At 60.3% G+C, this 383-nt stretch overlaps 1 protein-coding gene across 1 annotated transcript; it reads left to right on the top strand.

Annotated features, from left to right (window-relative positions):
• Positions 1–7: 7 nt before the first annotated feature.
• On the top strand, positions 8–166 carry MRPL41 (mitochondrial ribosomal protein L41; the record flags this gene model as incomplete). Its single annotated transcript, XM_009070226.1, has 1 exon — positions 8–166. A coding segment is annotated over one exon (159 nt), but the record flags the coding sequence as incomplete, so codon positions are not given.
• Between the last annotated feature and the right edge of the window lie 217 nt (positions 167–383).

The following is a 383-nucleotide window of genomic DNA, read 5'->3' on the forward strand; positions in this document are numbered from 1 at the left end:
GCCGCCCCTCACCGCCAAGCACATCTTCAGCGAGGTGGTGGCCCCGCGCATCGAGAAGGACTTCAAGGACGGCACCTTCGACCCCGAGAACCTGGAGAAGTACGGCTTCGAGCCCACGCAGGAGGGGAAGCTCTTCCAGCTCTTCCCGAAGAACTACGCGCGGTAGAGAGGGTCCGGTGGCTCCGGGAGGAGGCACTGCAGCACGGCACAGGCTCAGGGGCTATTAAAGCACATCCTTCCACCCTGTCCTTGTGCCACGTCTGATTTCATGGGGAAATTGGCTGTTGATTCCCCATCCATGGCTGGGAACTCCCCTGGGAGACAGTGGTGCCTGCACAGCTCACTCGGGGGTCCATGAACTGTCTAAATGCAAAGTGCTGCAA

The sequence above is a fragment of the Acanthisitta chloris genome, unplaced genomic scaffold (genome assembly GCF_000695815.1).
Source record: "Acanthisitta chloris isolate BGI_N310 unplaced genomic scaffold, ASM69581v1 scaffold24762, whole genome shotgun sequence".
Taxonomy (NCBI): Eukaryota; Metazoa; Chordata; class Aves; order Passeriformes; family Acanthisittidae; genus Acanthisitta; species Acanthisitta chloris.